The sequence below is a fragment of the Podarcis melisellensis genome, assembly GCF_964234715.1.
Source record: "Podarcis melisellensis genome assembly, chromosome: 1".
In the NCBI taxonomy this organism is placed as follows: Eukaryota; Metazoa; Chordata; class Lepidosauria; order Squamata; family Lacertidae; genus Podarcis; species Podarcis melisellensis.
The window spans coordinates 14,026,037-14,046,425 of NC_138528.1; the positions used below are offsets into that span (position 1 = coordinate 14,026,037).

Sequence of the window (20,389 nt, forward strand, 5' to 3'; positions counted from 1 at the left end):
TTATTTACGTATTATACAGGGGTATGGAAAATATTCCAGATCACAACTTTCCAGGTATAAATCCTTCAAACTTCCACAAGAAACTTCACAAAGAACTTCCACCTACACTATGGGAGGATTACTACTTTCCACACTAATTCCTTTCCTTTTCTGTCATTCACCCCACTTCTACATGTGCAGACTTCTGGAAAGTTAGGGTGCTCCCCAATGCCTACTTTTCATCTGTTTTGCATTTAAAACATATGCACAAGGTAGATTTCCAAAACATATTGCTGTTTTTGAAAACAGAGAAATAGCATTCAAAGCCAATTGTATGTAGTGCAGGAAAAAGTGGCTCCGAACTGTGATGTGTGACAGCTGTCATGACACTGCTGGAATAAAATATCCCATCTGAGATATTGAGATCTTCCTTGATACCTGATCTCCCTGCCTCGTAACAAATATGGGGTTTCCTGTCTTTTGAGAGCAGGTTCTGACACATCTTTAAAATACAGTGAGTTGATTTCTAAAAACTTAATAGATCATTGCAATAAAATCCTAAATGTGCACAACTGTACGCACAATCTCTATTTTAACCAACACACACAGCCAATATCATGACAAGTCTGAGACTAAAAAAGCAGAAGTCAGCAAAAATAACACAGTTGTTCTGAGCTACCTTCTCTCTGATTTCCAATGCTCTCTTGCATAATGGTTCAGCTTCCTTGTATTTTCCTCTTTTTCCATAAAGCACTGCAAGATTGTTTAAAGTTGCTGCAACCTGCAAAATGAGGACAAAAGCTATGTAGGTCTACTAACATACCTGCTGAAATTATCTGGAGAAAAATTAAGCAGCTCCTAGAGCATTCATTTATTTGTAATCCAGATGTTTAAATACTTGTGAAACTAAGAAACATAAAATGTGTCTTAACTAGCACAGTGATGCCCAACCTTTGGCGGCCTACAAATAGTAGCAAATTGTTGTTGGACGGTACATATTTACTAGGTTGTTAAGTAGAACCAAGTAGTAAGATCCAGCAAGCATGGAATAAGTCATGCTAAAGGACTAGGTCTATGTTTTGAAAGTACTGGCCCAGAGCTAAAACCTTAACTGGGACAAGCATGTGGACAATAGATTAGTTATAACATACTGGCTGGGAAGCACTGGGCTAGGAATATTAGGAAATGCACAATTTTGCTCGATGAAGCAGAATACTATATTCAAAAGATATATATTAGAAAGTGACATAGTTTCATATTATAGAAAGGACATCTGTAATTATCAATGGAGAATATTTAATAAATGGCTTACACTGAACAAAAGTTTTTACTATTGCTCCAAAAAAGCAATCCAAAAACACACAAATATTTCAGAATTTCAGGTAAATTCATCATGTAAATGATTCAGAATCAGACAAGTGTGCAAGAAAGTAATTTAAGTGGACCAATGTTGAAAGAGTTTTGTGCTTAATTATTAAAAGTGCAAGACATTATATTGAGAGTTACCTACCTGAATGAAGTTAACGATAAACCAGGGCTTAAAAACCTTCCTGTTGAGTTAATATTAAAGTGAGTTTCAAAGGAAACCAAAAGGACTTGATACTACAAAGAAGGAAGAAACAAAAGAAGGAAGAAACAAAAGAACTATCTAATATACAAACCGCTGGATGATCTTTGCCCAAGGTCTTTTCACGAATAGCCAAAGCATCATTCAGTAAGTTTGCTGCATCTTTGTATTTATTCTGGTCCCTAAATTAGAGAAGTCATGATTAACAACCATATCTCATGAACATATTATCTAAGAATTCAGTCAGGAAAATCAGCAAGAATTGGATTCAGTATCTTAAGTATAGGAAACTGTCAGAATCCAGTGCAGATTCTGATCTTTTCATGTCTCAACCCATGAAGTGCCTATTATTCAACAGAGTTACAGCACAGTGGCTAGGTACTAGAACAGACCAAGCTGATAATCTGAGGCTGCCCTCTACATCTCTATACAGTGGTGCCCCGCAAGACGAATGCCTCGCAAGACGGAAAACTCGCTAGACAAAAGGGTTTTCCATTTTTTGAGCTGCTTTGCAAGACGAAAACGTCTTGCAAGTTTGTTTCCTTTTTCTTAACACTATTAATACAGTTGCGACTTGACTTTGAGGAGCAACTCATAGAACGCAGTGTACATAGTAGCCTTTTTGAGGTTTTTAAAGACTTTGGTGATTTTTGAAGCTTTTCCAAAACTTCTTTTGCAGCCATTTGGTAAGTTAAGCTTTTAAAACTTTTTTTTGGGGGGGTTGGATTTTGGGTTGGGGTGTTTGGAATTCAAGGACTTGGTGTTGGGGAGGGGTTTGCAAGAATCTGGAAGCTTGTATGTTTTTTTCTGCATTTTTATGATTTTCTGTGACCATTGAGCCACTCTGCTGTTTTTTAAAAAAAATTCTGGGTTTGAATTTTGAAATGCTCTTTACAGTATATGTAACTTTAAAAAGCACTTAATAAACTCTTGTTGTACCAAAGTTGGCTTTGTTTGGACTTTTTTTGACCATAGGAACGCATTAATTGATTTTCAATGCATTCCTATGGGATTTCATGCTTCGCAAGACGAAAAATTCACTAGACAAAAAAAATTCGCGGAACGAATTAATTTCGTCTTGCGAGGCACCACTGTAAAGAACAACAACTGCAGGATACTATGGACAGTATACCCAGTTCTCCTCCCAATCTAAGGTCATCAGATGCACCAACCAGCACCAAAACAAAATGCAGATTCAGTTCCTAAGCCGCTAACAGCAAACTACTGCTAAAGTAAGAATGTCCTCAGCCCAACTCAAAATATCTAGGAATATTATTCAAGCTGCATGACTGTCTCCCTAAAAAGGCCATGTCCTCAAACTAAAATACAACATTGCTACTCAAAACACCACAAGTACTGTATTTTAGTCTAGCTGTAACATCAAACACATTAGAAAACCGTTTAAATACCAACCTGTATACCAATGCAAGTATATTCAACATAGTGGCAACATCAGGATGATCATGACCTGATGTCTTCTCCAGGTCTTCAAGTGCTTGTTTACAGAGGGGTACAGCAACTTCATATCTGCCTTGGGAAGCATACTGAATGACAAGATTATGAAGGGTCCTTAATCTTGCTGGGATTTCATAGCCACCCTGCTGGGCAGCTGCTGCTGCACTGCTATGTGGTTGTTGAACTAGAATGAAGAAAGCAGTATATTAACATTAATATGTAACTGGCATGAATGAATTGAATTTTTTAAGACTACACACTCAAATGTTTTAACTGTCAAAACTATGATTGAGTTCCATGAGGTTATCATACCTCATGGTATAATATGGTATACCTCATTCCACTCTTGTGGGGGTTTTTTAAACACACACATTACTTTGAGCATAACCTGGCACATGTTTTGTTAGAAAGTTCTATTTCTTTTATTCATTACACTTGAAAGTATCTGGCTTCTCAGGAGAATGAGATTGGATGTAGCCAAACTCATGGAAAAGCAAGAAATCAAAAGTTCAGCCACCATAGTAGCTGATGCAAATTCCTGGCCCCTTCATCTAGCAAGCCAATGTAACCTGGGGAAGAGCCCAAACCTAGAACCATGGCGGAGACTTGTTCCTTGCATGCTTAGCTTCAGAACTGGATCCTAGCCTCAGTATAATTTGAGAGTACAGTATGATTTCCCCAGTTCAGACATGATAAACCGTGGCTATCACTAACTAGAAAAACATCTTCACACTGAAGTACAACTTCTGATTGCCCATCAGAAATTTCAAGTCTATCATTTTTATTGCTTCTGGCAAATCAGCTGCCAGGCTTCAATACTGCAGCTACTCTTTTATGCTGTGCACTAATGACTTAAAGAAGCAGCTAAACTTCCACTAGTCCCCACTCACTCTATATAATGTATAAAGTTACATTCACTTACTCCCTTGTCCTTGGTCATCTTCATCATTGGGGAATAAATCATCCAGTGGCTCTTTGGTAGAATCTGTGTCTTTATCCTCCTAGACAAATCCCAAGAAACAACAAGCAGTTAGAACCACTGAATCAATATGGATATGCGCAGTATGCATATCCACAAATTGCAAAGGGCACCTTTTGTCTCACTACTGTCTCCCCGCCCTACTTCTCAAACTAATACCGATACTGAAAAGTGTATCACCTACTAAGCATGATATTTAGAAGTGCAAAAACTCTAAGTTTATGACCAGATGATCTTGAGAAAAGCGTAACAAAGGTGATCACAGGGCTGGACAACTCTCCTATAAGGAAAGGTCCCAACATTTATAGGGTAACGGTCCTCAGCAAACAGAAAAAAATTAGGAAGAATAAAATGTGTTTTAATGTGAAGCTACTTACTGAAGGAGATATATCATCATCATATTTTTTTAACTGATTCATAAATTCTAGGTGCTTCTTTTCTTCTTCCAGCTGAGCCACTGACTGCTCACTCTTTTGTAATTTCTGCTGGGTATTGGCTAGCTCATCTCTTAGCCATTGATTTTCCTGGCATAGCCTGCGAACCTGAGCTCGTAATTTCTGCTTCTCCGATTCCACCGCATTTAAGTGATTTGACAAGGCCATCATTACCTAGAAAGGACCAGAAACTACAAGTATTATTCCTCTTGTCTTACAATATTTGAACATATATGTGGGTTGGCATCAACTGCATCGCTGCTTTACAAATCCAACATTTGAGATTTTAATTGTTAACACTGTTAAAATACTGTATCAAAGCAAGATAACATTTTGACGCCAGACTAAATAGAAATGGCTTTTTACCTGTGCTTCACTGAGTCCAAGTTCCAGCATTTCCAGAGACTTGCGAATCATGTTTGATTTTTCTTCCACCAAATTTGTTTCGTCATCTTTCTTCAAACACTTCAGTGTCTCCAGTAAACTCTGTAAGATGGAATTGTGCTCATTCTTCAAAGCTTCTAGTCCTTGAATCACTTGCTTAGTCTTAGAAATAATTTCATCTTGAGTGAGTTTCTCCAACTTGTCTTCCTTTAGATACACCATTGTGGACATGTTGTCATACATTCTAAGAAAACACAGAAATGGTAACTTTAGTTTAAAGCCAAACAACATATTTTACAATTCTTATTGGTCTTATTGGTCTTAATTGAAAACTGATGCAGTAGACCAAAGCATGCCCAAATGGCATAAAACATATTGGTATACATACCAATTCGAATTTCGAATGTAGGTGTCTACAATAACGCCTGGGAAATTTCCTATTCAAAACAAACATTTTCCACAGTACAAAGCAATACTCCAATATTTTGTATCTTGTAACAGCTACAGATTCATGCAATAAAATATTGCCAATATATTTGCAGTGAACATTACTACCACAAAAAGGTTATGCAGTCAAAAATATTTTAATTTCTGAAAGGTTTGGGTAAGCTTTGCCAGCCAGCAAGATACATATATTTTAGTAGATCAGCCTCAGAGTCCCTTCCATATCTACAATTATATGATTTATGAGTTTTGAGTCATGTAGCAGCCCATCAGTAAATATTCACTGGGCAGCGTACAATAAAACAGTATTAAAAATACAGGATATATAACTTAAATATTAAGACAGTACAAAAATTTCCTTACAATAGGGACAGCATAATTTACAATCCATATTTTAAACAATATTAAAATATTATCCCTGGGCCATATTATTAATAATAAAAAATAAATTAACAATATTCAACTAAGTCATCACACTAGTGGAAGCCAGTGAATAGCCACAACATGTCCGCCCCAAATCTGCTCTGGAGAGTGAGCAGAATCCCCAGAACAGCAAGGGCAAGGAAGGAGAGATTGTGCTGTCAAGCAAGCAGAAACGCTTGAGCTGATGGACTGATCTCCCCAGCATTACACTGAATTACGGCCCCATGGTCTCAAAGCTTTTGAATTCTGATATCCTTCCTACACACACACGGACCAGAAAGCACTTAACACCTGTCTGTTTCAGTATTGATTCGTGTGAAAAATCCATTTATTAATCCTGTTTTGAAGGCATACATTGTCACCCAACCCAAAGGGATGGGAAATTTAAAAAATGACAAGAATATTGAAATGGCTGAGTAAGGGAAACTAATGAAAGACAGGTAAAAGGGATTTTTCCTGTTATTTTATAGCAAACCAGTGCATTCAGCTCTAAAAGCTGCTGACCGAAGCACTTCTAAATGACTTCCATGGGTCAAAAGCAGTTTACTGCCCTCCCACTAACCTGTAGAGCCTGCTTGGGCACAATTCATTTAACCAGTTCTTCCATAGATTTACAATTTCAGAGAGGTATTCAAATTTCCATTGAAGACATGTTTAGGAGGGAGGGAACCCAGTAAGTATATGGTTATCAGGAGAAATAATAATAATCATGGACCATAAGGGATTATCTCAGAACAGTAAAGAAGAGCCAGCACCTTTAGGCTCCTCCTCTCTCAGGACAGAGGCAGATGAAACTATAGTCTCCTGCCCACATGCAAGATGAATCACATTAAAACAATTGAAGTAAACATTAAAGCAGCAGCTATTGTGTGGCTTCCAATGTTGTCCAATTCCCTGATGGAAGAAAGGGGAGAGGAGCAGTTTCTAGCAATTCCCCCTGCTCCCCCTCCATAAATCTCATTTGGAGGACTGAAGGGACCCTGTGCAACAGAATTTTTTTCTACATCAGCTAGAGCAGGCTTCCTCAACCTTGGCCCTCCAGATGTTTTTGGCCTACAACTCCCATGATCCCTAGCTAGCAGGACCAGTGGTCAGGGAAGATGGGAATTGCAGTCTCAAACCACCTGGAGGGCTGAGATTGAGGAAGCCTGAGCTAGAGCAAATATGGGGAACTTGTGGCTATCTATACACAGTGTTCAAAACTCCCATTGTTTCAGGCGTATTTTGCAACAGGGAATTTCATTAGCGTGAGCAGTTTCTGAGCTCTGGGCACAGTACTGTGCCTAAGATTTCAGATTAAAACTGCAGAGTGGAAGGAATGGAGGAACTTTTTCTGTCTCCCCACTTCCAGCTACTCTCTGAAGACTGGAGAAGAGAACCTTTTAAGAATATTAGGGGGGTCAGCAGGGAAAGGACTAGACCATGTGAAAAATGAACATAATACTTTAGCTGCAGTTCATTCATTTTCAGCTTTGTATTCTTGTTATAAAAAGCGTGCTACACATTCTATTCTTGTGCCCATAACCTAGGTTTAAGGTGCCATTTAGCTGTCATATCTCAGTTTCTAACACTATATGTTGGTGAACAACGGCTTCTATAATCCATTACTATTGACCATGGCAGCTTGAGTGATGGGAGTTGGAAGTCTAATTAATGACATCTGGAGGACCACTGACTCCCCACCCATGAGTTAGAATGGGCACGACTGAGCTGTCCTTTCTCTGAATCTGAACGCAATACCAAAATACTTAGTCACCTCCACAAATCTGAAAGCAAAAAGAAGAGTTGAGAGACTTGTCACACTTCCCTAATTTGCCAGGAACTGTTTCCTGAAAAAACAAAATTTCACACCGCACAGTCAGACACACATGACTCACTGGGAGGTGGGGTTGGGGTGAGAGACTGCAACTGAATTTTGAAAAAGGCACAGCAAAAACACAACAGCAATTTCCAACATATTCAACACAGAATATATTCTAATTGTAAAGGACCACTCATTAGCAATTAACCAATTTTCTTTTCCCATTATGATACTAAACTGCAACTTGAACCACGAGTGCTATAGACAAGCACATTCACCATCCATAGCTACTACATATCATGGCTTGGATCCAGATATGTCTTGCAAAAGCAAAAAGGGACTTCCACAAGGCAGGCTTATATTCTCCCAGTTTCCCTTCCCCACTGCAGCCTGTGCTCAGTTAAAACCTATTCCAGAAGGTCCGTCAGGAATAGCTGTAATAAGGGTAACTACTAGTTGCCAATTCTGTTAAAGCAAATACCTCTGTACCACTCACAGAACTCCTTCCCTAGGGAGGCTAACTGTCAGGGAACTGCCATCGGAGAGTCAGGTGGTGGAAGGGCTCAAGGAGGCGAGGAGACCCTCAGATGCTGAGGAAGGAACCAGCAGGGGGAGAGGGAGAGTTCCTGCAGGAACTCAGGCGGAGGAATGGCTCCAAGATGCTTCCAGTGAGAACAGCGGGGAAGGCTCAGGACCTCCACTGGGGACGCCTACTCCGCGCAGGAAACTGTCACACAGAGAATCCAGACGGAGAGTTTCCGTTAAGGAACTCTTATGTTGGCGTAAATTCCGGAAGCGCCCACTGACGGATTCTGCCAGCGATTGAGGTAGCCATGCACCCATGGCTCCGCGGACTGGGAGAGTTTAGAAACTGATTTGCAGAGCCTGGAGGGCTTAAGCGCTTACGCACGAGTAGCCCCCCTAATCCCATAACACTAACCATGCACCCATTCTTCTCTTTTGGCACTGTAAGAAGATCTGCTTTTCTGAAGCCTTTCATGCTTCATGCTTTAACCTATTTTAAATGCACCTCTGTTCCTGGTTTGCTGTGTATTATTGATTTCATTGTTCTATGCATTTTATTGTGAATTGCCAAGGAGCAAATTGGTTGTATACAAATATGCAAAATATATCAGAAAATAAATCTAAACAACAGCCTTTGGGCCATAACATGTTTCCAAACACTGGGTGGAGCTTCTTATTCCTAAATCTGAGCATGTGCATACCTGTGACAGAGCTAGAAAAAGGTATGCAAAGTATTGTATCTTATTTCTCTTGTTCTTCAATGGTTCTACTTGGAGCACACCTTTACTTGAAGTAGGAAAATAATGTTATGAATTTGGGGGGATGTTGCAGACTACCCATAATCCTAAGTTTAGTAAAGGGGTAGAATTTATCTGATTTTGGAGTATGAAGGGAAGATACCAGTGAAAAATAAAGGCTGAGCTAGGTCTCCTTGTTCAGGAACTCACTGATACCAATGCCATTAAGATCACAAGGAGAAACAAACCACCAGACATTAAAAACCAATTGACCATGCATATGTTGTCCTTCCCCCAGTTGTGTGTTAGTTAGCAGAAGACAATATCAGAGTTGAGCTATTGGAGAGTTACAGCGCCTGCTGTGGCAGTAGAGACCGAAACGAAAAATACAGGATCAGTTGCAGCGGAGGCAGATGAAAGCATTCGGTTGTGCTGATGCAAGTGTACCATGGTGTTTCTTCTTCCAGCGGTCATTCCTCCTCAGGTCACTGCTGTGGATACACAATTTGTCTGTCTGTCTGTCTCCAGGCACTGTGGTCGTCTGCAAGGGATTCCCACACCACAGGATTAACGTTGCCAGCCTTCGTGTCAAGTTTGCAGACATTTTTGTAATGAAGAGTTGGTCTGCCAACGGGCCCCGTGCCTGAAGCAAGCTTTCCACAGAGCATGTCCTTGGGGATTCTGCCATCTTTTATTCTGTGGACATTACCAACCTAGCGTAGATGTTGCTGAGACAGGAGTGCAAACATGGTGAGAATGTGGGCTTGGGAGAGCACGTCTTTGTTTGAGATGCTGTCCTGCCATGTGAATCCCCAAATCTTCCTGACATGTGTAGAAGACTAAGGTTATCACAAGGACTGATGCTGGCAATTGTCCCTTTAATGCCCCAGCATTAACATGAATGGACTTAGCTTTGTTTGCTATTTGTAACCTGTCCCTTCCAGAGTTAATATGAATCTTCGTCAGCAGCACAGCGTTTATTCAGTAGAAATTAGCAAATGTCATATGGCTTGTAAAGTATGATAAACAATGCACTAACTGGAAGAATCAAAGGCTGGTTGTCTGTAACATATAAGCTGAGTTTCTCACACAACTGCTTTTAGTTTGAAGAACGTAGCTGCTTGGGATCTAGAGCAGTATTCTCTTTTCCTCCCAGGAAAGCATAAAGAAGATAAAACCCAGTGACATATAACTCATATGTGTGTTATGAACACATGAATTAGCTTTGTCAGCGTAGTGAAACAATATATAATAGGGAGCCAGACAACTGGCAAAACCACAACTCAGCTGCTGAAACTAAGATGAGGAACTTAAGAGACAGACCCAGAACTAACAGAGATGCTTCACCCTGGCTGTAAGATGCCATGCAGGCTATTGCTTGGTAGCCTTACGCTTAACTGTTTGTAGTCTTATGCCTTATTTAGTTTTGTGAGGCTTTAGTTAGCTTATTGTATAATTTATACAATTATTATGCTTTTCGCAGGCTAGCTATCACAAACCTTGTTTGTGATTTTACTTGCTGTACATGAATAAAATTGATAACAAGCACACTTTGGGGTGAGGACTGTCTCCAAATCCACAAAGAACCTGAGTCTCCTCTATTTCATCAGCTATATGAGAATGGTACCGAGGCATCATGATCTGTGTACTTGAAGATTCCAAGAGATAGGAATCGGGATCCCCTTCAAATCCCTCTGTTGTGCACTTTGATTTTCAGTTTTCTACCTGTGGACTGGACAACAGTGTCTTGCTTTGTGTAGCTTGTGTCCAATTCCATAAATACAATTGTCTACAATATCTTCTTCTGAATGACTTCCATGGCAGCACAGTTCTTCCATATGTTCCTATAATTTCACTCATGGGAGAACCACATTGATTGTATACAACTATGAACTTCTGCAGCCTTGCTTCATTAACTAGCTTCAATTTCCATGGTTTTAAGCTTTTGTTACCTCATTCCAAATCCAATCACTTTATTTTTTTTTTATAATAATGTTTTTATTTGCTTTTTTCCAAGGTCAGATACATCGTCAGTTATTCAACAAAGGCAGTTTTACAGAAAGAAAAGGAAAAAGGTTATAAGCAAAAAAGAGATCTTACTTTACAAAACAATTTTTCATGATCTACTGGACTTCCCCACATCTTCCATCCCCTGCATCTTTTTCAATAAAATAAAGTTACAGCAAATTAATACCTTGTTTCCTGTGTTTTGTACTTTCCTCAATTGTATATTAGGTTTAGGGGAAATATTGTTAGTTCACAATTCCAACAGTCCTCAAATAGAAACTTTACCCTAGACTTTAGTCATTTCATCATCAGAACTTAAATTCAACAATATCAAAAATTTGAAATCTGAAGCTTGTTGTCTAAAAACTTAACAAATTCTCAACATTCACATAACTTATAATGTTTTTGTAAATAGTCCTTAAATTTTTTCCAGTCCTCTTCCACTGCCTCTTCTCCCAGGTCTCGGATTCTGCCAGTCATTTCGGCCAGTTCCATATAGTCCATCAGCTGCGTATGCCACTCTTCCAGCGTGGGTAGCTCCTGTACCTTCCAATATTTAGCCAATAGAATTCTTGCTGCTGTAGTTGCATATAAAAAGAAAGTTCTATCCTTCTTTGTCACTCTCTGGCCCACAATGCCCAGGAGAAAGGCCTCTGGTTTCTTAGTAAAGGTATACTTAAATACCTTTTTCAACTCATTATAAACCATTTCCCAGAATGCCTTCACCTTCGGGCATGTCCACCAGAGGTGAAAGAACGTTCCTTCAGCTTCCTTACACTTCCAACACCTTTTATCAGACAAATGGTAAATCTTTGCAAGTTTGACTGGGGTCATGTACCACCTATATATCATTTTCATAATGTTTTCTTTCAAGGCACTACATGCCGTGAATTTCATATCGGTGTTCCATAACCTTTCCCAGTCTTCAAACATGATGTTGTAACCAATGTCTTGAGCCCATTTAATCATAGCTGATTTAACTAACTCATCTTGTGTATTCCATTTAAGCAGCAAGTTATACATTCTTGAGAGCACTTTCGTCTTAGGTTCAAGTAGTTCTGTCTCTAATTTTGATTTTTCCACCTGGAAACCAATCTTTTTATCTTTTTTAAACATCTCTTGAATTTGGGCATAGAGAAACCAGTCTCGCACCTTGTCCTTTATTTTTTCTAAACTCTGCAGCTTCCAATTATCTCAAATCCAATCACTTTAAAGAAGAAAACATGGCTTGTACATTCTCATTTCCTTCCTGAACCTTGAAGGCTGAATCTTCCCTTGCTTAAAAAGGCATCCAGTGAAGCAAAGAAATCCAGACAGGGATTTGCACATAGTGATCATAAATGAGCTAGCTATCACACATCTATGTAATACTTCAAACTGCTCTTTGATTGCAAACATACTTTCATCCAAACATTCGCTTTCAGAATTTCCTAGAAGAATGAGTAGCATATCCATGTCATAGGTGCATGTAATAATCTAATTTAGTGAAGTACATGACATTGTAATAAATTAAGTCAATTATATATCTTCATGTTGTTCCAGGTCTTGTTTCTGGTCAGTCACTGCCAGTTCAGACTCCATTAGCATACACATGGAAAGAAGGAACATTCCATCAACTCATGAGCAATCTATGATAGATAGCTGTCGACTGTGGAGTCTACTTTTAAGTGAAAACTGTCAGTTTAAAACATGGTTGCATCTATGTGACCAAATCAGAGGTACTAATATCAGGAGATATGATACCTGTAACTCTTTTTTGTAGTGATACTGGAGTTGTCACCTTAAATACAGTATTTTCTTATTTTTCTTCTGACTGTTGTAAAAGATTACACCTTGTAATTGGCTGGTTTGAAATGTAATAGATTCTCACAGCAATGAAGTTGTCATAAGCTTTATTTCCCTTGTGGAACATATTCAACAGGAAATCAGCTGTAGGGGATGGTGCAGCTTTCTTGTAGCCATTGTCTCTTGAGACAGATGGATGCCAACAACCATGCTGAACAATGAGAGTTTGATGTATGCTTCAAAGGGATACAAACTTTCTTCCATCTTTCTTTGATCTTTATCATGACGATAAACTGTGCACGATCCTTCCTCATATTAGTTGCAGTTCAGCAGTAGTATCTTCTTCTTTGTGGCACCCCAGCTCTTCAAAATTTGGTTTTACTCAAAATGCTTGATCTTAGTAAATGACTTTATGTCCAGCTTCGTCCAATGGATATGGGTTGGTAAATGCTAACATTTCTGTTAGATTACTTGCAGCATTAGTATTGCCTAGCTGTTCCAATCTCATGTCAACAGCAGATCTTGGGATTTCCCCCCCCCCTTTTCAACATATGCACAGAGCTGCTTGCCAGGGTGAGGCTCCTACATTTTCAACATGTTGTCTTGCAGTCAACACAGGCCAGCTTGTATAGGTTGGCTGACTGAAGAAAAAGAATAAGCTGAACATCTGACCAAGGCAATGTACAAGTAGGCCATGTCTGTCAATGTGTTTGCTACAGGAAAATGTGTGAAAGAGGTAAATGAGTCAAATGCTGGTAAACTAGTATGATGTCATTTCACTATGTTCACCTGACTTAAGTTTTCCTTGATAATTCTACATATGCACTGTTGAAATTTCTTATTTCATCAGTCAACTATTTCCTTCTGAAGGCATGTCTCAAACAGCCAAACTCCTCAGGTTATTTCAGAAGGACAAATGTTACACAGACTCATCTCTCAGCACTGGTAATTCCTACAGCACATATGCTAGCAACATTATAAACGTTGCATCATACAATGTTGATTATTTCCCCCAACTGTTCTCATTGTGCACAGAATTAAACTATATCAGCATATTTATTTAAGTACAGTTTGTGTAGCTATTTAACACCACTATGGCCCAAATCCATCAGAACACACAGTCATCAAAAGATGCTTCCAGCCAATTCAATGGGGTCCAAATGAACATGTCCACAGATGGGAATGCACATCTTTATCAACAGGGTACAATCCTGCTTCTACATGCAGCTCTCCTTTGCTGGAACAAGGTGTAAATGGCTGGTGCCATAAATGAAAAATACTTAACAGGTGCCATACATCTGTATCCCAATGAAGCCAGTGAGCTGTCTATTGGGTGATATCCAATAGTCACACACAGAGATAAACAAAAATCAATTTGCAGCTAGTTTCAGTTGGACTTAGTGGAGATCACCCATTGTCAGCAGAAATAACACTTTCAAGATTAAGAATTCCCATGTTCAGAGCTATTCCCCTTCAAGCCACACTCCCCCCGCCCCCGGCCTTAAACAAATAATTCATCTTGAGTCAGTTATCAACATATCAACATGATATTTATTTTCTTGTTCAGCATAAAAAGTAGACATTTTTAGGTCAATACCACTGAACGCAATACTATAAAACCATAAGTATATAGAAATACTGACACTACCCTTGAAATAGATTTTTTAAAGCTGCAAGTGTACAGTTTTCCTTACTCAAATCAAAACTATCGAATGTTCTTACTTTGATAATATTATACTTATGGAATACTGAGAATTCATCAAGGGCAGATAATCACAGAATGCCAACAGCAAGGTCATGAGCCACATGGATGGCAATTTGGAACACATATGAAGACTGATGGAAAAATAGTTTTATAGCCCTAAAGATTAGTGAGGTAAGACAAAAATTCATGAGAATTGTTCAGATTCTCATAAAAACATTAAAACTGGCAGAGATGGACACTCCAAAGCAGATTGGAGGGCACAGGGGGCTGCAGAGGAAGAGAAGAGGGAGAAGGATTTTTATCACACAACTTTGGGTGAACCATATGAATCTACAACAATTTCAAAACCTCTTACACACTTACTTCAGCTCAGAGATCATGACTTGCTGAAATCACAGTTTCCTATCACAGTCAAACCGAGAAACTATGATTTCAATCTTGGTTTACTAATCAGCATATGATAATTTCCTATGCTAGTTAATAGTCAGTAATCTAACCTCCTCATTTCAATGTAACAGGAAACTATGGCTTAAATAAGCCATAATCTCTAGTCTAAAGTGAAGTCAGTATGTGAAGGAAGACTTCTTGCCATGTTGAGCTTATGCAATTTTATATTGGTAAAAAATATGTTTGAAAAAATATATACAGACAACATGACAAGTCAGTTCTCAGCAATACAGACACAAAGGTTAGTTTTACGCAAAATACTTCAGTAATTTCAGGTACCAAACCTATTGATACCCCAATTATTTTGGAAACCAGATGCTTTGTTGAGTTACTCAACAAATGTTAAGTGTATTGGAAAATAAAGTGAATGGAGGGAAAAAGCTGGCAAGTGTTTATTTTGTGCTGGGAATGGAAGTAATGAAGTACAAAAGTACAAAAATTACTTCTTTGCATTTATGTATATAGCATACTGAGTGTTAAGTGTTTCAAATATGCTGTCAATAATATTTACAATAGCCTTGTGAGCAGTGGTTCCCCCCCCCCTAGAAAAATAGGTGCCGGTACTCGCTATTAAAGGGTGGTGCTGTGGGATAAACCACAGAGCCTAGGACTTGCCAATCAGAAGGTTGGCGGTTCGAATCCCCGCAACAGGGTGAGCTCCCGTTGCTCAGTCCCTGCTCCTGCCAACCTAGCAGTTCGAAAGCACCTCAAAGTGCAAGTAGATAAATAGGTACCGCTCCAGCGGTACGGTAAACGTGTGCTGCTCTGGTTCGCCAGAAGCGGCTTAGTCATGCTGGCCACATGACCTGGAAGCTGTACGCTGGCTCCCTTGGCCAATAAAGCGAGATGAGCGCCGCAACCCCAGAGTCAGCCACGACTGGACCTAATGGTCAGGGGTCCCTTTACCGTTACCTTTTACTCACCATTAAGTTGTTACAGTAAGTGCCACACTTTTTAGCAACAACAAAAAAGAGGTGCTGGTATTCCTTGAGTACCCCCTGAAAAATAAGTGCTGCTTGTGAGATAGGTCAGTATTATCCTAGTGAGGGATGAATAATTGCTAGCAGCAAGTTTATGGAGAGAAACCAGAAAAGGTAACAGCTCACAGTCCTTGCCGCTGCAATAGCTTCAAATTTTATCCATTACAAATTTATCTTTGATTTGAAAAAGCCTAGAATCCCTTATCTGTGGTGACAAGAGTTTATTTTCTAGAGATAACAGGAAAATTGCACTTAATAGAACTACAGAGTAATAAAAAAAACGGGGGGGGGGATTTCCAAATACTTTCCTGCCTAATAAGTCATCTTAAAAAAACCCGTTCATCCCCCCCCCCTTCCAGGAATACCAATATATTTTGCATGTGCATCAGCAATAAGACATAGAAAATGCAGTATGGTAATAAGGACAAAATACCTCAGGGGATTTTGCTTCCTATGCTATTTTACATGCAAGCTTATGAGCAGTACATCCTGCAAAGAATAAATTAAATTGGAGGGCCTCCATTTCTTGAAGATTCCAAAAACTGAAGCTTAAACATTTGAAGCTTAGTTCCTATTATAAAGAAAATGACATATTTGAGCACCATAGCTCTTTCAGACAGCTTTTGTTTGATGTTGCCCCGTGCACTTGTTATTCTGAATGTTAAAAAGCCTAAAATGTATAGAAGCCATGTTGTCACACTAGATAGAGTTATACTGAAAATTCAGAGTAAAAACATATTCTAAGCTAACTGCGCCTCAGAGGCAGATCAGAAAGGTGGAGACTGAAGAGAAGCTGCACTAATCCTCATGTCCAAAGGGAATTTAGCCTGCAGTAAAAAGCCAGAGACTGCATTAGAGGGTACAATGAAACATCCCAAGGGCACCCAACTGAGCAAAAGAAACCAACAGATACAGCACAAAGGAAGAGAGGCAGATGAGCATTTTGCCAAAGCCTGATGGAAAACTCAGACACAAAGCTAACAGCAACTGATCCCTCCTTTAAAATAAAATCATATTACACTGATTTTTTATATTATAACTCACTTCATCTTCCTTTGATGTTCAGATATTGTTCTGTGTTCTTATTTAATATTCAGAGGCTTCGTCTGAGGCTCCAAGTACTATTACTCTTATGCCAGTGACCTAGATTTCTCTTTTAACCTTTCCATTCTAAATCACTTCTGTTTTTTACTCTGCCTTAGTAAAAAGGCAAGCATGGACACTGTTAAGCAGCAGTGGACAGAAGGCAGAACGGAATTTACTGGTAGATCTTTGGCAAGGATTTCTGACTTCTAATTGTTTAACAACAGCAACAACAAATTGACTCTAAATTATACTGCTGAAATAAAGAAAGCATTGGATGACTAGGATTCTTCTGTGTCAGGACTGAGAATTCTGTTCAGTTCTAGTACTCAAGAGCAAATTCCTGGGATCAGATTTCTTTAAATGTACTGGTATTTCTTTTACACCAGGCTCCAGTAGGTGGGTCTCTGGGTTCTAATAAAAACATAATAGCTTCCTCAAGCCTGAATTCTGCCCCCACTTGCAATAAATTAATATTTCACAATTACTTCAGGTAATCCTTTACTTTATTTTACAATAGGACATGCATTTTTAAAGAATACATAATTTTAACAATATCAAGGATGGATCAATTTTATTTTCATGATCACAAAAATATAGGTAAACATCTGGAACATTATATAAAAATGTTATTCAGTCTTGGACTTTTTAAAAATAAAAACAATAGATTTTGGCTCCTAAGCATTTCTGAATGAGCTGTGTTATTACCACACAATTCTCAGCTTCCTAAAATATACAGTCATCTCAGAACAGTTTCCTGTTAAGCAATATGCTTGCTATAACTCAGTTGTGCTGCCTCATAGCACATTATAGCTCTGCCTAATGGATCTGTTTTAACTTCACTGTTGATGAATGCTGAATTTATTATTCCAGATGCATTTAAGTCCTATGACTAATGTCTTCCACCATGATGCAAACTAGTTTTCAAAATTCTTAGAAAAAGAACTTCTGTGAGATATTTAAAATCAAAAGTAAAATCAAAATATGTTCATGTCATTTTAAAACAAATGGCTCTTTAGGAAAGATGAGAATACAATTCTGACATGTACGCAATAAGTAGATGGTTCAACTGTTTTCTATACAACTTAGCTCAGAAATGCATACTTATTCTATACACAGCACAATCCTATTCATGTCCACTCATAAGTATGAACCACTTCGTTCAAAAGGGCTTACTACCAGTTATGTGAGTATTATAGGACTGTATCACTAATTTGTTTATATTTCATTCTACTGTCATACTGTTATGCTTGAATTGTAAGCTCTACAAGATATTTTCTCCCACCAAGATACAAAAATGAAAACTACTTCCTAGATTTTAAAAAGTTTCCCAAGATCCCAAGATACAAGTCATTTGGCAGATTTCCTGTTATTAATGAATAAGGGTTGGTCCTGTTTGTTCAAAGGGCGTCTTACGCTTCAGTAGTTTACATGTAATTTTAGGTAGGAAAAATGAGTGCTAATTAGGCTATAATTCAGTGGGGCTTACTACTGAATAGTAATGGTTAGGACTGTGGGTTTACTAATTGAAACCTGGTTTCAGTCATCCTGCTTCCATGCGTAAGTATTGCTTCAAAACAGTTTCAGAGTCCAAAATCTTGTTATCAATTGAAAAGAAAGCCAGGAGACAGCAAGATGATGAGCTTGCCTTAACAGACTCAAAAGCATGCCCCACCCCCTCTCCCTTCCTTATTTCAATCAAAAACAAAAACCCAGAAGGATTGAGCCACCCTGCATCTAAAAATGAAACTGAGGTAACACATATCCTCATCCCAAGATGCTACTGTCTAGCCCCTGAAACCACAATACGAATGTGAAAAGGAGAGAGGGAGGGAGAAAGATGGAAAGGGGGTTGTCGCCTCTGTAAAGGAAGCACATCCCCTACATGCAGGCCGATCCCTTCCTCTCCTGCATCCTTTCCCCAGCTGCAGGTGGGGGAGAAAGGGAAGAGAGAGCGAGAGAGATTCGTGTTGGCTACTTGGCTCTTTGCAAATGATCCACGCCTGAACATCCGCGGAATCCCAATGGGGTTGTTGCCCCAAGGGACCAACCCGGGACTAACAGGAGCCTGGCTCTGCCTTTTGTTCTGGATGAGTAATCGGCGACGGAAAAATGGGGTGGGGGGGCCGCAAGAGAGAAAGAGCCTCCAAGGAAGGAAGACACACATACGCACACTTCCTTCACACCAAGGGCTTAATAAATAAACAAATCTGGCTGCTACCAACCTCCTATTACTCCTTCCTCCACCAGTGCATGTCCCTTTCCTCCATCTTCTAGATCTGTATACAGTTTCAATTCTATCAATGCTCCAGTTTTTTGTTGTTGATGATTGGGGAGAGGGGCACAGTTTTTTGCTGTTCTTATATTTACCTGTAAGCCGCCTTGAGCCCCGTCAGGGGAAAATGAATATATAATAATGACAATAATAACCATATTTTGGAAGTACAGTGGTACTCGGGTTAAATACTTAATTCGTTCTGGAGGTCCTTTCTTAATCTGAAACTGATCTTAACCTGAAGCACCACTTTAGCTAATGGGGCCTCCTGCTGCTGCCGTGCCACCGGAGCACGATTTCTGTTCTCATCCTGAAGCAAAGTTCTTAACCCGAGGTACTATTTCTGGGTTAGCAGAGTCTGTAACCTGAAGCGTATGTAACCCGAGGTACCACTGTACTCCATTCAGCCCACCCACCCAGCGTTACACCCCCTCCTGCAAGCCGCCCAGAGTGAGGCTGGGGAAACCCAGCCACGATGGGGTATAAATATTATTATTATTATTATTATTATTATTATTATTATTATTATTATTATTATCATCATCATCCTCACTAGCTGCCACAATCCACCCACGCAGGATCTGGTCCTCCCTCCGCAGAGGCTGCCTATCTGCCTTAGGTGCTCGGGATCAGCATCACCTCACGCCTCCCCCGCCCCCCCCCCATTAGATCTAGCATCGCTCCCCACTATACACGGGACACGCATACACACACACACCTTCCCATAAGTGGCGCCCTTTCCCGGCATCTCTGAGGGGCGGCGGGAGGGGGCGTAGGGAGGGGCGGCAGGCCGCTGGCTCCGGGGAGGGGGGGCTCTGAGGAGGCAGGCGGAGAGGGAACCAGGATGCCAGAAAAACGGCCACTCACCCCAGCTATGACCTCTCCGCCCAGGCCGGAGTAGCCGGCTGTCAGTCCCGGGGAGGAGGAGGAGGCTGGTCTCCGCACAGCCGCCGACGCCACCGCGGCTGTTGCAGTTACAGCCGCTGCTGAAAGAGACAGAGGTAAGTCCTTCCCGGCTTCCCAAGGCTGACTGAGCGGCCTCAGCTCCGCCCCTCTCCTCACCGAAAATGGCGGCCCTCCCTCCCGGCCCACAATCCTCCGCGCGGCGGCAGCAATGATGTCAGTGCTGTCAGAGGGAAGGGAAGAGGGAGAGCGAGAGAGAGAGAGAGAAGCTCGCTCGCGCGCGCGAGGCAGGCCTTTCGTACAAGGCGCATGCGCCAAGCTGGGTTGGAGTGGAGACGGGGCTGGCTTGCCTCTCCGGCCGCGCGCAGTTCGACCCGTTGTTTTGGCAGGACGGCGCGGCCCTCCGCCTTCGCCTCATGGGCGCCATGGAACGTTCTAGCTCCCAGCTTTATTGACGGTTGGGCTAGGTGGACTGT

The 20,389-nt window shown here is 40.3% G+C and overlaps 1 protein-coding gene across 7 annotated transcripts in view; it reads right to left on the reverse strand.

The window, feature by feature from the left end:
* Window positions 1-20,089, reverse strand: part of KLC1 (kinesin light chain 1) — a 41,907-nt gene extending 21,818 nt beyond the window's left edge. For 5 of the 7 annotated variants that reach the window (XM_081911471.1, XM_081911473.1, XM_081911470.1 and 2 more), the window contains exons 1-6: window positions 4,781-5,042; window positions 4,358-4,588; window positions 3,924-4,002; window positions 2,960-3,185; window positions 1,641-1,728; window positions 659-760 (exon numbers count right to left, since the gene is read on the reverse strand). In XM_081911471.1, coding sequence (XP_081767597.1) covers window positions 659-760; window positions 1,641-1,728; window positions 2,960-3,185; window positions 3,924-4,002; window positions 4,358-4,588; window positions 4,781-5,041 — 987 coding nt within the window. In that variant the 5' untranslated portion in view covers window position 5,042. Of the gene's footprint in view, window positions 1-658; window positions 761-1,640; window positions 1,729-2,959; window positions 3,186-3,923; window positions 4,003-4,357; window positions 4,589-4,780; window positions 5,043-18,960; window positions 19,099-19,877 lie in introns of those variants that run through there. The other 2 variants (XM_081911468.1, XM_081911469.1) reach the window with 2 other exon arrangements.
* Window positions 20,090-20,389: the final 300 nt, after the last annotated feature.